Below are 13933 nucleotides of genomic sequence, written 5' to 3' on the forward strand. Positions count from 1 at the left end.
CTTTTACGACGCACGGAGCGGGTTAAGTGGCTGAAGGCGCAATTGTTTCCCACGGACATTAAACTCGTCGTTTAAGTCACGAGTTGTGGTTCCGAATAAAACGCCACCTTTGTATAATTATCAAAAGGTAAATATATCCCCGTCAACCCACTCGCCTGTTGATATCAGACGACGCGAAACAGGCCAAAGCTAACTTTAGGTAGCATAACTGCTAGCTAACGTCCATCGTCCATCGTCCAATTAACCAAATGAGTGTGTGAGTGTGTGTGTGTGTGTGTGTGTGTGTGTGAGAGAGAGAGAGTGTGTGTGCGCGGTCGCATTGTGATACGCAGGGAATGGAAAGTCTGCTAACGCCTTTGCGAATCAGTATGGTCTCTCATTTGTGACTTTTCTTTCTTTGTTCTGTCGACAGGATGGCGTCTGACTGGTTGGGCAGTTTGGTCTCCATAAACTGTGGTCCAGCCTTGGGGGTCTTTCAAGGGGAGGTCTCCTCCGTGGACCAGTCCAGCCAGACCATCTCCTTAAGGCAGCCTTTCCACAACGGGGTCAAGTGCTCTGTGCCCGAGGTCACCTTTAGGCAAGTACCACCCGGGTTGTTTTTGTTCATTCTTCCGCGGTGTGAGGTATTTGACTTGTACCCACTGCTGTGCTCTCGTGGTCCAGGTTTTAATCAACCCCCCCTCCCCTTTGCAGTGCCATGGACATCAGGGAGCTGAAGATTTTGGACATCCGTAATGGTTGTGTCCCCAATAGTCCCTCTGTGCCCTCCAAAATGAGCAGCGCTCCAGTTGCTGTGCCAAGGGGAGATCCCAGGTCTCAGGAGAGGCTGAACTCCCCACAGCAGTGCTCCAAAAGTTACGGAGACCGCCATTTGGATGTACCTGGCCAACCGAAGGCGTTTCGTCGAAGGCATAACTCCTGTAAGCAAAGTAATTTAATAGTCTTAATCTGAATGTATGAGGTGTTAATTTCACCATAAATATTGTATGTATGATGATGATGTATCCATCATCTCCCTATATATATATTTTTTTTTATTTATTTATTTATTTTTCCAAAATTTGGCAAGTTCTACATCAGTCAACATTTCTGATAAGCCTACCGCTACTTGCCATACTTGCCTCACCTGCTACTTGTTGGGAAAAACCCTTAATTTAATCATCTATTTATGAAGTTTATTGAATAAGAGTGATTTGTAAAAACCTAACCTTTGGACTAAATCTAAATGTTAGCCCTTAAAATGTCTTAAATACGATTTTGACAGATCTTAAAAACTGATTGGATTATGAAGTTCAGCGATGTAAACATCTTGATCTTCGGTGAATGTCACTTTTTAAAATGTATTTATTTATATATTTTTTACATCAATTTGGGTGACTTGTATGAACCGTCCAGATCCAAAGAGGTATTTTTTTTATTTTTTTGCCAGTATGGACTTAAAAAGTCCTGAATTTAACTTGCTGAAACCTGCAGAACCCTGTCTAAGATGTGTTTAAAGCATTGAGTTTAACTCTTTGATACCTGCTTACATTAGTACCTCTTAGCATGAGGGGTGCCACGGATCACAAAACTCACGGTTCTGATCGTATCGCAATTTCAAGTCATGGCTCGGATCGTTTGTCGAATCAGCAAAAAAAAAGAGACACATTACTTTGTTTTTTATTTAATCTGTAAAACATTTAAAGCAAGGAACTTTTGCCTGTGGTCAAAAGGTTTGTTTTATTCTAATCAGGGTCATCGAGTAGTCGAGGGGCAAACCAGGTCACTCCGAAGAAAAATGGAGTGAAGAATGGTGGCGGCCAGATGAAGCACAGAGACGACGAGTGCTTTGGGGATGGTGTGGATGATGGGCTGGACGCAGACTTTGACTTTGAAGGCAATCTGGCTCTTTTTGACAAAGCAGCCGTTTTCTCAGAGATCGACACATCGGAGCGCCGTGGCAACGGTGCAAGGTCACGTGGGACGCCGCAGGAGCAGACGCCCACACGATACCGGCATGATGAGAACATTTTGGAGGCCAAGCCCATAGTTTACAGGCAGATTACTGTGCCACAGCCTGGGGCCAAAGAATACTGCACTGGTAAGTGGTTGGCACACTTTCACAAAACAAAACAAAAAAAACAACACTAAAAACATAGCGTGGGAATCAGATGAATCTGCAAGCTGATGTTTTATTTGCTCTGGCTGATACGTCTGGCCCCCCTCCCATTCAAATGGGACAAGGTCGAGCCAATCACAACGGTCTATCTAATATAGGTTGGGTCTGAGAGGAGCGCTGTTGAGGCATTTTTATAAACAACTGAAAAAGAACTGGACGGTTTATTTTCTCTAAAAGAAGAACAAACAACTTGCACTTAAAGCTTTTGTTGATAAGAAATGTGTTTACTGTACTTCCGATAGGATTTGGTAAAAGTTGAATTACGTGTTAAATACACTTTTCCGTCGCTCAGCGCTACATCACACGTTTCATTGCTCTGATTGGTTGTAGTTCTGTCCAGTTGCGTCAGAGACATTTTGGTCTGCACCCGTTGATAACGTCCCTTGGAAGTTGAAAATGGTGGAGCGGCTCCACACGCATTTGCGAATTGGTCTGACGATGTCAGGCTACCAAAAATGTATAATATTGCCACATATTATAATCCTTCCGTCTCCTGTTCCATATAGACTCTGGGTTGGTTGTACCCAGTATATCCTATGAACTGCACAAGCGTCTGCTGCTGGTCGCAGAGCGCCATGGTCTCTCCCTGGAGCGGAGGCTAGAGATGACGGGTGTGTGTGCCAGTCAGATGGCTCTGACATTACTGGGTGGGCCCAACAGGTAAGAATATTTTTAAAGTTTGTAGATGCATAGGTAGAATATGGCCACCAGTGAGTAACATTTATACAAAATTACAAACAGCAATAATATAAATTGCTTTGTGTTTTTCACCAACAGACTCACTCCTAAAAATGTGCACCAGCGTCCCACGGTGGCCCTTTTGTGTGGCCCTCATGTTCAGGGAGCTCAGGGCATCAGCTGCGGTCGCCACCTGGCGAATCATGAGGTGGAAGTCATTCTGTTTTTGCCAAACTTTGTAAAGATGCTCGACTCGGTCACGACTGAGCTGGCACTCTTCAACAAGACTGGAGGAAAACAAGTGTCGAGTATTAAAGGTAGGTCAGTGTAGGGTCGGATAATGGTTCTGTTCTATCATCCAGCTACTGAAGTTGGTCTTCTCCAGATGTATTTTGTCTGCCCAGCTATTATTTATCAAAAAAGTATAAAAGGAGGATTTATTTGTACAGGAGACGAGGGCAATTCAAAGTGAAAATAAAAAGGCTGCAGATTAAAGTAGAAAGGAAGCTGAGCTAAGCTGTGATTGTGACTTCCTGTCGTCCTGCACATTTGATCTATTGTGGTCTTAGCTGGGCGTACATGCTCAATGTTTTCTTTTGCCTCCTACTCCACAGACCTCCCAGACACCCCTGTGGATCTCATCATCAATTGTCTCGATTGCCATGAAAACACATTCCTGATGGACCAACCGTGGTACAGAGCGGCAGCAGACTGGGCCAACCAGAACCGGGCCCCCGTGCTCAGCATAGACCCTCCGGTCAGCGGGCAGGGGCAGGCGGTGGAGGCCAAGTGGTCGCTATCGCTGTGTCTCCCGCTGCCCCTGGCCGAGGGGGCGGGCAGGGTTTACCTCTGTGACATCGGTGTCCCCCGCCATGTGTTTCAGGAGGTGGGGATCAAATACCACTCTCCTTTCGGGTGCAAATTTGTCATCCCGCTGCACTCCGCGTAACGACACTGTGGTTGGCAACAAGAGTATTGTTTCACCATCCTTGACCATTTGGGGTTTTGGGCCTTAAATTCCATAGACCAGGTGATTAGCATCCATCTGCTTTATAACAAGAACAGGTCCCACTGTGTTAGCACATCTGCAATGTTTCAGCTAGTGGGGGAAAAGTTTGTATGGATTTCAGAAAACGTATTTCTTTACTGTTGTTTTGTCAACCTTTGTGGTTGTTTGTCTTGGTTTGATGGGACCACATGTTTGGCTGCTCCTTAAAAGGGTTCAGCCGAAATAGTTATGTACTGATGCTGGTATTGACATAGTTCTGTAGGATGTTGGAACAAGATGGACATTTGACAGTTTATTATTGATTCCTGGAGATCAGATTTTTTTTTTTTTTTATTACTTTACACAGCTCTTCTTGTTTCGACTTGTAATGATAAAAGTTTAAATCTTATCATTGTAATTGCAATGCAATCAGTCACATGAGCAGTCATTGATCCATAATGTGATACATCTGAACTTGCATTAAGTGGGGTAAGAATGCAGAAACACAACTTAATGTTGGTGTGTTGGTTCTTTCAACAGCTTTGCTTGTTTTTCTTATTTCTTTTTTTTCTTTTTTTTTTTTCTAGTTTCCCATCAGAATTCAGTTATTGTCAAACTACTTCACATGGCATATTTAACATTCATTCTCATTGTGTCTTAACATCAAGAATGTTCTGTCAGGCAGATATTGAAGTTCATCTACAGATAAAGTTGACATTTTTGGGGGGGGGGGGGGGGGGAAAGCAAGCCCAACATTTATTGACTATCTTGGTATGGAAACAGATCTTTGAGATAAGACAAGCTTTATCTCCATGGGGAAATAAACAATAAATAAAAGGGCATCCTATCTTCATCTTACGTGTCATTTAATAACCACACAGTAGTTATCGAGGATTATTAATTTGATTTTTCAACACAAAACTCAGAATTGAGCATTGTCCTTTGAATATATTCCGGCCACTTTAAAGACAAATTCATTTTCAGATTTCTCATCTGTCGCCTCATGACTTGTCAGTTGTCTATCGTGGGTATTTTGACTGATAGTCGGAGCCTGTGACAAAGTTGAAATATGTCTTGGGATTTTGTCAACTTTTCTCAACACCATTACGTTGTACTCGCCCTGGCCGCAGGGGGGCGCTGAGGTCCCTCCAGTCCGGATGCCGTTGACGCCTTCATCCGTTTATTGTCGAGGAAAGAAATAAACGTGGAACATTCTGGCGCTGAAGCCTTTAAAGTCGGAATATGTGGAAACTTGGGCGTCATTACATTTTCACTGGTACAGATTTATTGGATTTGTAATGTTTAATTGGCCGCTGCGATTCTTAGGGACAGCCAAATTAATATATACATTATATAATTAAACCAAAACACAAAAACACCTGCGGAATATATTAATTTTAGCAGATTGAGTGAACAAGTTTCACTGCTTTGTTGGGGCTCGCTGAATAATATTTCTCTATCACATTTTTTATTTACACATTTTTTTCCACACACGGTTAAATTAGGGTCATTTTCAGTTATTGCGCATGCGCAGCTCGGCGGCGGCGGGGCAGCCTCCGTCGCGCCCCACTCCCCCTCGTTTCCCTCCGCGCTTCAAACCGTGACACCCGGGGAAGTGCGAGGCGCCGTTCGGGAACCGACGGGGAGTCTGTGAAGTCCGTTCCCCCGTGTCTAGTTCGTTCCGGCGGGCTCGGATGGAGGTGCACATCGGACGTTAAGCCGCCCGACGCCCGTCCACCTGGCGTGGGGCTCCAGGTCGGTGTGTCTGTGTGTTTGTTTTCATCGTCTGGTTCAAGACAATTCAACACTAAATACATGTTATTGTACCAGCGAGTCTCCTTTCACGACCTTAAAACACACTGATCATTTAGTAGAAACCAATAAACACGTGTTGCTACATGGCTACGCGGCTTTTTGTTATAATCTAGTCCAGGTTTGACTCCTATAAATACAGTAGTTTTTGGTTTTTTTAAAATATACCTGGTTTTATGTGGCCAGTGTGGAAAAAAATACAGTAAAGTCCACTTTGTTTCTGTTTCCACAAATAGAATAATACTTTCATAAATCAGAAACTGCGTTAAAAAAATGAAATATGGACTTTTTATTATAATCTAGTCCAGGTTTGACGGCAAAATGTACAGTATTTTTTTTTTAAATATACCTGGTTTTATTTGGCCAGTTTAGAAAAAATACAGTAAAATCCATATTGTTCCCGTTTTCACAAATAGAATAATACTTTCACAAATCAAACTGTTAGAAATGCAAAAGATTTGTGGCTAAATTATCATATTTTTGGGAGGGGGATACATGTATTTTTTTTAAATTGTTGTTATGTAAGCAGACCAAACATGATCATTATCAAATATCCAATGAGTGTCCAACGTGAAATAACTTTATCTTCTTTTATTATTCAATGTTAAATTCACCATGTCCCTCCGTTACTCGCAAGGTTTTTTGTTTCACATGTGATCTCACGGCGATGCTGCAGTTCGCTTATAGTCCAGCACTTCTCAGGTAGTTTACTGCAGGCGCTTTGGTCAGAACTTGGGGGTTAGTGTCCCTCGGGCTGAGACAGAAATGCGCTCTGAATGCTCCGTGTGTCTTTCAGATCAACAGTCACATTTTTTTTTTGTTTGTTTTTGCAGATCACCACTTTCATTACGGAGATCAGAGGCTTATTACGCCCGTACAAGCGCGTATAACCATCAACCCCGTGTTAAGGCCCTGGGGAGGGGGGCATTCTGCGGTTTGATTGTTGTGACTAAACGCACAGATTAGTCATACAAGCAGCGTAATGTCAGTTGATGAGGCATCTTCCCCACATCACCGACAGACCCCGGAATTTCCTTACTCTTAACAAATGTTTATTCGCCACATGCACATGCTGTACATGCAATCATACATATGCAGTGAAATGTGATGAAATGTGTGCTTCTGCTGCTTTACAGTCTCAATTGAGACTGAGAAACTGGTCAATAAAGTGGTACTGATGTGACCCGCTCATCAATTCAATTTTTCTGTTGAAGCATCTAGTCAGTAAACAACTGATTAACAACCGAAGATAATAACACAAGCTTCGAGTATTCTGTTGCTTGGCAACCACTGGCAGCCTATTTTCAACGAACTACACTTCTTGGTTCAAGAATTGCTTTAATTATTACTGTTTTCACAAGTAGGTTGAATTATTGGTGTCTTCTCATTTTATTGTTGTATTTTAATAAATAGTGACGACACCACGGGCAGGCAACACACAACGTGGAGGCTTAGTAACGGTAGATCTCCTTCTCCGCGGCCGCTCTCGAACGTCCACATGTTTTAGGGCTTTTCCCCCATGTTTTTTTTTTCTCCCAGAATGTTTGTCGACGTGTTTGTTTGCCCTGAATATCAAAGCCAACCAGATATGGTCGCCTGGTCCTCCCTCCGTGCAGCTGCGACGGTAACGATGGGGATGGTGGCGCAGCAGAGCCGCGTCCTCTGGCTGAAGGGGAAGCATGAAAGGCGGCTCGCTGCGCCCCCCCGCCGCGCCCCCTGCCGCGCCCCCTGCTGCGCCCAGGGAGACGCAGGGGCAGCTCCACATTAGAGTCACGGCCCTGACGATGCCTCGCTGCTGCTCGTGCTAATTCTAATTCTGCTAATGTTCCCAGTATCCGTGGCCTGCAGAAGCTGGACTATAAATACACCCTATTTATGGAGAGATGGAGCTAAAGTACTGGAACTTAGTATTGTACCTTATTACGAGTTAATGTGTTGAAGAAATTCACTCCCCACATGTAAGCAATTACAACCCTCAAAGAGTAGTAGAGTGAAGAGTATTTGCTGTATTTAAAGGTGCTCGGTGCAGCGTCCAAGACCCCACACAACGTCCGGACACCAAGTCTGGTGTGTCGGTATCTTTTAGAATGTTTTTCTTCACCCATGACTATGACATGGCGAGAGCTCATCTCCTCGATGACCAAACGCCGCAAACTGAGAGGCCGCCGCGAGGAAAACCCTCCGGAGGCAATCGAGGCACCCGAGGGGTGTTGCAGCTGGAGTGACGTTTGTGGGAATTGGCCCGGTTCCGGCGTGGCCTCTGCGCAGAGTATTCCCAACGCGGATCCGCTTGCGGCGTCACCCTCGTGCGGATCGTTGGGAAGGGGAGGATCTCAGGAGTCCCCGGCTTCCGGGCGATTTGGCGCGAGCGAGGAAAAATGGGACATCTGAACTTATGGAGCACTTGTCCCCGAGTACTTTTGGGGAGTGTTCCCAAAACGTAAGAATCCAACCCTCACATGAGGACTTCCAGTCTTGGCTCCGTCAGGAAGTGCACTGTGTAGTAATGACAGTAAATGGCGGCATGGGGGGGGCGACCTCATGCTGTGTGGAAAACTGAACTGACCGCTGGGTTTGAAACTGACCCAGGGAAAAGGGGAAGTGGAGGAGGTTTGACCATGACCTCAACCGCTGTCATTCGCTATTTCTGTACTTCTGGTTTTTACTGATTGAGTACTCAAGAAAAGCTGTCATGATGAAATATCGGAACACTATCAATGCGCATAATTTAACTATAAAGATATAATTTAGGTGTTTGTCAAAAAAAATAATGATATCGGATTTTGTCAATCTCACCCAGCCCTAAACGTACAGTATGTCTGCTGGCTACACTGATATTGGGCTGAATGAATCTCCTGGTTTTTGGGTCTTCCTTCGTTGTCCGCTAATCCAAGAGGAGACGAGAAAAAAAAAATCGGATTAAAAAAAAAAAAGACTCGTAGCCCATTTGAAAGGTTTGGGATATTAATGAATATTTCCTGGGGCAAAGTATATTTATGATTCCTAATGTTGTGTTATTGGTGTAATGAATCCATTCTTGAGCCGAGACCGATGACAGGGTTGATTACAGCACAATATTTTACGCACCGGCATCTCCTGTTTTGGAAAGAGTGCCCTAACGTTGAGGAAGTTCTCCTTTATTTTTACCACAGTTGTGGCGTAACACTTTCCAGACAATTCTGAAAATAGCTTTAGTCAATGAATAATATACAGGTATAAATTCCATTGTTAAAATATTTTCATACAATAATATCTCTGATTCATACTGTGTTCTTTCTTGTGTGTGTGTGTGTGTGTGTGTGTGTGTGTGTGTGTGTGTGTGTGTGTGTGTGTGTGTGTGTGTGTGTGTGTGTGTGTGTGTGTGTGTGTGTGTGTGTGTGTGTGTGTGTGTGTGTGTGTCTTAACGGTAGCAGCTAGTGCACTGCACCTGCGAGTGAACTCCTCTGGCTCCCTTTCGACATGACCGTGCAGGTAAGACGGCGCACATGTAAATATAAAATCCAAAACGTTGCTCCAAATATAAAATATTAAACAAACATTTGACTTGCGCCGCCATCGAGTTCTGAACGTCTCGCCTGTCCTCCTCAGCCTCCCTGGCCGCGGGGCACCGAGTGTGTGGCGCGGTACACCTTCAAAGACGCCTCGGAACAGGACTTGCCCTTCAGCGCAGGAGACGTCCTGACGATTATTTCAGACACGACGGTACTGTCACCTCTGTGTTCCTGCAGTGAAAACCTGTCGACCCAAGCCTCACCCGCCCAAAACTTACCTGAACCGGCTTTATTCCCTTTCGCACCAGCTACCGTTACCAGGCAACAGTGGTGGCAGAGTGCATTCATCGTACGTTCATCTTTGTTTCTGACAGAGGTGAACGTACGCTAATACATAATTCTATGTTTAGGAATCCAACTGTGAGTGAATACCGGACATGTTTGTTTGTGGAGGGGTAGTTTGAATTAACCGCGTGGATAGATTTATTTATGTTTCAGCCAAACAAACATTGCCGTTTCCCAAACAGCCGTCATTTCTGTTGCCTTCATATACATCAGGTTCTACCATCACATCAGGTTCTACTGTTGTAACCTTTTGACCTGGAGACATTTTATATCTTGTTTCTTGCACATTGATGTTATTCTTTCTAGAAAAAAAAAAAAAGGATGAAAAACACATTTGATAAAGTTCGACCGTACATTTTTCAAACTATTTTGAAAACATTGTCTGTTTCAGGATCCAAATTGGTACAAAGCAAGGAACAGTGCCGGCCGAGAGGGAACCGTCCCAGCCAATTATGTTCAGAAAAGGGAAGGGTTGAAATCCGGAGTCAAGCTGAGCCTCATGCCGTGAGTACACAACGTTATTTCAATCACTTTGGTAAGGAGGGCCCGGGATGATGCTTCGAAGACTATTCAGGTACTATATTTAAAAATACATAGGATTCATCTTTTTTATTTCTGAGGCGGTTGCTCCTTTACCGGCTGGGTTTTTCACCTCCCCTTATTGCAAACATGTTTTGACTTTGCCCTTCACACCTGGCTGTGTGGCTGTGTCGCTGCTGAAAGAAGACTTCCTATACATTTGTGGCGGTGGTTCTCACCGCCACAAATGTATAGGAAGTCTTGCGTCTCTTTGCGTCTCAAACGCTTGTGTCTGTTTCCAGCGCCACTGAGTGCAAGTTCTGCACCATTTCCTGCCGGGGATTTTTTTATTTTTTTTATTTTTTTTCCTCACACGATTTCCGGCTAGAAAAAATAAAAGTTCAACTTTTAGGCCACAGGATTGTCCTTTGATCTCTGTTATTGTACAAACAGTATTTATTAATCCTGTACAGTATGTCATCTATATTTATATTTTATATCCATCTCACATGTTAGTTATTGTTAATGCACATCAATGTTGGTGACGTAGCCTCCATCATTTTGGTGTTGGGTGTTTTGACACCGCTCTGTCCCTCTTGCCTTACCCTCCTAGATGGTTTCATGGGAAGATAACGCGGGACCGGGCAGAACAGCTGCTGCGCCCCCCCGAGACGGGCTTGTTCTTGGTGCGAGAGAGCACCAACTTCCCGGGAGACTACACCCTGTGTGTGAGCTGCGACGGCAAGGTGGAGCACTACCGCATCACCTACTACGACGGCAAACTCAGTATTGACGAGGAGGAGTACTTCAGCAACCTCATGCAGCTGGTGGAAGTAAGAGGAATGTATGCAGTGTTTACGTGTCATATTTTGATATTAAAGAGTGCTCGACGCCGCTTCCCAACCCCAACACCCCAAGCTCGCAGTTCCTGGAACACGTGATGAACAGGAAGTGTCAGGGAGGAAGACGGCATAGTCTGCTGAGGTTAAAATCAAACTTCAAGACAGCTAGGCCTTCACCTTCAAAATGGCAGTACTGTATGTGTGCAACCATTTGTGAAGGGGACAGGAGTCTCGTCTTATCACACACGGAATTTATCCCCTTGAATATATTACGGCCTGGAGCATAAACTATAATAAAGATGTACATGCTGTCTTTAAGTCCTCTGACTACACAGCATCTTATCGGCCCCTTTGACATAATACTCAGTCAATGTTTTAAATGTAAAACATCAATTTTTACCTTTTCTTTTTTTTGTGTGTGTGTGTACTCTAAGCATTATGCCAAAGACGCTGACGGCCTGTGCACTCAACTCATCAAGCCTAAGCTGGAGGACGGGATAGTGGCTGCTGAGGAGGAATTCTCCAGGAGTAAGGATCTCTCCATCACCCCCATCACAGCCCACACGAGGAAGAGTTTGCACTTTTATTTGAAAGTGTGATTAGTGAACAAAGAATTAGCCTCGCCGCCTCAAGGCACGCCTCAGTCTGCATGTTGTCTCCGTACCCCTCAGGTGGCTGGGCACTGAGCAGAACGAAACTCAAGCTCCACCAGACGATCGGGAAGGGAGAGTTTGGAGGTCAGCAGCCTCTTTTTTTCACGTCATCATGTTGGGGTTAATTGATCGTTTTTGAAACTTTCTGATTTTGTAACAGATACTTTGGAGTTTTAACTCACTGACAATTGTACAGATTGACATATTTTAATATATGACCAAATATTCACAATATATCTAAGTTGATTGAACTAATATGCCTATTACTATATGTCTTGTATTGCTAACAATGCATAATGCACATGTTGAGCTCTAGAATAAATTGTTTTTAACTGTTAATTTATGATGAGCATGTGTTTACTCTCTTAGATGTGATGTTGGGAGACTACGGAGGGACTAAAGTAGCTGTGAAATGGCTTAAACATGACGCCACAGCAAAGGCCTTTATCACCGAGGCGTCAGTCATGACGTGAGTCATATGAAATATTCATAGTATTGAATAGTCATATTTTCCTGCTGTATGTGACTAAATCATTAATATTACAGTTTTTTTTCCTAAAAGAATGCCCTTCTCCTTTGTTAGGCAACTAAGACACAATAATCTTCTGCAGCTGCGGGGAGTCATTTTCGAGAACACCGGAAGTCTGTTTATAGTTACTGAATACATGACCAAGGTAGGCGACAGACTCTCTAACTCAGTTATGTGACGTCTGCTAGGACATCATTAAGTGGCAGGTTTATTTTTTTCTGTTTGTATCTAGGGAAGCCTGGTGGACTACTTACGTTCCAGAGGCCGGACAGTACTTGGCAGGGATGCGCTTCTAAAATTCTCAATGTGCGTATGTCTGTATATCCATTATGTAACGGCTACATGTTTGGTTAGTGATTGTAACAATTGTTCATTTTTGAGGTCTGGATTGGTAATCCGTTCAAATTGTTGTGTTTGAGCATTTTTTCTTTTCCGCGTCCAGAGATGTCTGTGAGGCTATGGAGTACCTGGAGGCCAGCAACTTTGTCCACAGAGACCTAGCGGCCCGGAACGTTCTGGTGTCGGAAGGCAACGTTGCCAAGGTCAGTGATTTTGGAATGACCACGGAGGCGTGTTGCACCACGGAAAATGACAAGCTGCCTGTGAAGTGGACATCACCAGAAGCGCTCAGGGAAAAGGTAAACAACGGTTTCCAGCATCATTCGGCGGTTGAGAAAAATGTTTTGTATGAGAGAAGCTTAATATCTTATGTTTTTCATCCCCTTGATCAATAGAAATGTACGACCAAATCAGATGTGTGGAGCTTTGGCATTTTGCTGTGGGAGATCTACTCCTTCGGCCGAGTGCCTTACCCAAAAATAGTAAGTATTTTGCCATCTTTCCAAGTTTATTTATTAGTGCCTTTGTGTGTCCAGTCTTGATGGCTTCTTTGCTCTACATTAGGACCATAAACAGAGAGTTTAAAAACACAAGAAATATTTAAATCAACATCCATTAAACAAAACTGATGTCTTACTGTCAAAAAGAAAAATGCATAATTAGCATATTTGACGAGTAAGATTGCTTTGTTTAAAATGCTTATTGTATGAACCAATGTCGAAAAGTTGATGCAGTTATATATTAAAAAAAAAAAAAAAAGGCATGTCATCTGCTCCCATGTTTAATCTTAGCGGCTTAAAGAAGTTGTGAGTCGCGTGGAGAAGGGATACCAAATGCCCCCACCTGACGGCTGCCCTGAGCCGCTGTCCAACGTAATGAAGCAGTGCTGGAACCTGGACCCTGTTGCTCGGCCAAACTTTCACATGTTGAGGGAGAAGCTACAACATATAAGGACTGAGGAAAACCACCCGAGCAAGTGAACTACAAGCATCAGACAATAATTAACGACTGAAGGGATTTCCCCTTCAATGTTTTTCAAGGTTCAGAGAATTTTTGTTTTATTATTTTATCTTCTCTTAATAAGGTGAAAATAGAATGATGATTTATCTCCCCTGTTGCATCAGTGTGCCAGCACTAGTAAGTGTTTATTATTATTATTATCATTATTATTATTATCATTATTATTATTATCATTATTATTATTATTATTATTATTATTATTATTATTATGGGCTTCGTTATCTGTACTAGATGGCGCTGTGTTTTCTATTTACATATATTCTGTTATCATGTCACATAGCAGGAGTGGGTTATAAACCTCAGACGGTGGTGATAATTCACAGATCTCTTTTGCCTTTGTATGTTTGTCATCTAATCTATTATATAGATAAAGGTTCACTTACATTGGCCGGTGTATCATTGTGTGGGAATTAATTTGCGTGTGTGTGTGTTTGGGTTTCTATTTAATAAAATTATAACGTCAGGTTGAGAACAGGAGTGGGGTTGAAGGGCATCCTGGAGTGTGTAGGAAGTGGAGCAGTGTCTGGTCGGCTTCCTTAAGAGAACAGGATTGACAAGA

At 43.4% G+C, this 13933-nt stretch overlaps 2 protein-coding genes across 2 annotated transcripts; both read left to right on the forward strand.

The window, feature by feature from the left end:
- On the forward strand, window positions 1-4523 carry edc3 (enhancer of mRNA decapping 3 homolog). The gene is made up of 7 exons (XM_080003071.1): window positions 1-127; window positions 413-577; window positions 694-920; window positions 1733-2080; window positions 2665-2818; window positions 2936-3153; window positions 3451-4523. The coding sequence occupies exons 2-7, from the start codon at window positions 414-416 to the stop codon at window positions 3783-3785; spliced, it is 1446 nt and encodes a 481-aa protein (XP_079859197.1). The 5' UTR covers window positions 1-127; window position 413; the 3' UTR covers window positions 3786-4523.
- A 4572-nt stretch (window positions 4524-9095) lies between these two features.
- csk (C-terminal Src kinase) lies at window positions 9096-13645 on the forward strand (the record flags this gene model as incomplete). Its single annotated transcript, XM_080002870.1, has 12 exons — window positions 9096-9107; window positions 9225-9338; window positions 9864-9976; window positions 10605-10824; window positions 11268-11361; window positions 11505-11570; window positions 11856-11955; window positions 12070-12160; window positions 12248-12321; window positions 12458-12653; window positions 12750-12836; window positions 13146-13645. The coding sequence occupies 12 exons, from the start codon at window positions 9096-9098 to the stop codon at window positions 13332-13334; spliced, it is 1356 nt and encodes a 451-aa protein (XP_079858996.1). The 3' UTR covers window positions 13335-13645.
- Window positions 13646-13933: the final 288 nt, after the last annotated feature.

This window comes from Zeus faber (genome assembly GCF_960531495.2).
Source record: "Zeus faber genome assembly, chromosome: 6".
NCBI lineage: Eukaryota > Metazoa > Chordata > Actinopteri > Zeiformes > Zeidae > Zeus > Zeus faber.